This window comes from Taudactylus pleione, unplaced genomic scaffold (assembly GCF_031769625.1).
Source record: "Taudactylus pleione unplaced genomic scaffold, aTauple2 ptg000390l, whole genome shotgun sequence".
Lineage (NCBI taxonomy): Eukaryota > Metazoa > Chordata > Amphibia > Anura > Myobatrachidae > Taudactylus > Taudactylus pleione.
Genome location: NW_028284791.1, coordinates 1,353,740 through 1,355,251, shown reverse-complemented (window position 1 = coordinate 1,355,251; position 1,512 = coordinate 1,353,740). Strand labels below are relative to the sequence as shown.

Sequence of the window (1,512 nt, the reverse complement as noted above, 5' to 3'; positions counted from 1 at the left end):
GCCTGCGTTCGGATCACCACTCCCCGTTTTCAAGCACCTTCCCCTGTTACCACCCACAAACTCCTCATCCTGTCACTCAAATTACCAGCCCCTCGCTATTTTGCGAGCACACGATTTCCGACCGCACTAACTGGTTGGCTCATGTGCATTACGACCCATACGCATGCGCAGATGTGCGAACATCGCTCGGAGTGAGCGAGCGAGCGGCCGCTTACGAGCGGCTCTGAATCAGGCCCTATGTGTTTTAATGGATACTAATTTGTTTTAATTTTTAGTAGGTTTCCTCTGGCTGAGATTTCTGGAAAAAACAGACCACTCTTCCAATTATGATCAACTCATCAGAAAATCAACACAACATCACCCAAGTGTCCATGACTGTCAGACTGAATGCATACGTACAGTGGTCCATTATATTCCTGATAATAGCGGGGTTCTGTTTCTTCTTCTACTTTGTCACAGTGATGCTGAGCGCCTTCCTCCTCGCGCCAGACCTCCAGCAGAATTCGCGCTATGTTCTGTTTGTTTACATGCTCATTAATGACACATTGTATCTAGTTCTGGCATTTCTCTTTCTACTTGCAGCTATTTATTTATTATATATTCCTGTGCCAGTCTGCTACATTTTGTACACTGTTTCTGCCATGGCATTTAGAATAACCCCATACAATCTGGCAGCCATGGCTCTAGAACAATATGTCGCCATCTGCTACCCACTGCGACATGCCCAGCTGTGCACCAACCAGAGAGCTCATGCGGCATTCACCCTGATATTTTCGGCGATGTTGATCCCATATGCGGCTGAGCTATGCGTCATGTTCTCATCATTTACTAATATTTTCCATCTCTATATCGTCTGCACACAGAACATGTTGCTAGTTAATAAGATTCAAAATATAATTAGGTCCGTTAATCTCGTCCTGTGTTTCACCTTGGTGGGACTTGTCATCATATTTACGTATGTGAAGATCATGCTGGTTGCCCTAAAAATAAGTCCTCAGTCATCGTCTGCCTCCAAAGCGGGGAAAACAGTTATGCTCCACGCCTTCCAGTATCTCTTATGTATGGCTTCATTATTGACTGTACTGTCACAAGCATTTTCTGTCCAAGCAGTGGATGAGTTGCAATTGACTAATTTTTTTACTTTCACCTACGTGCCAAGATTCCTCAGTCCTGTAATCTACGGAATCCGGGATGACGTGTTGAGAAAACATTTTAAGAAATCTTTAAGAAAATGTTATCACTAGAGATTGTTTCCCATAATTATTACAGCAAATAGCCACAAGCTGGACAGTAATGGCAATATGAATCTCAGTAAAATAATCTACACATTAGCCTCACTTCTTGATTCATGTATGTTGGGATACAGGGCCTGATTCAGAGCCGCTCGCACGATGTGTATGCAAATTGCGTAGGCAGCACTGTCGCACTGCAATGAATTAGCACACCCAGTATTTCTTACAAAGCGATCACATAGTTGTATGCAGACCCCCATCAGCCTGTTTTAGGACGCCC

The 1,512-nt window shown here is 44.0% G+C and overlaps 1 protein-coding gene across 1 annotated transcript; it reads left to right on the top strand.

Moving 5' to 3' along the window:
- The first annotated feature begins 326 nt into the window (after window positions 1-326).
- LOC148507625 (odorant receptor 131-2-like) lies at window positions 327-1,244 on the top strand. The gene has a single exon (XM_088445802.1). It carries the CDS (start codon window positions 327-329, stop codon window positions 1,242-1,244), a length of 918 nt encoding a protein of 305 aa, XP_088301928.1.
- The last annotated feature ends 268 nt before the right edge of the window (window positions 1,245-1,512 follow it).

What these genes read in the sequence shown, in the direction of transcription:
- LOC148507625 (XM_088445802.1), top strand. Translation starts at nt 327, where the DNA reads ATGATCAACTCATCAGAAAATCAACACAACATCACCCAAGTGTCCATG.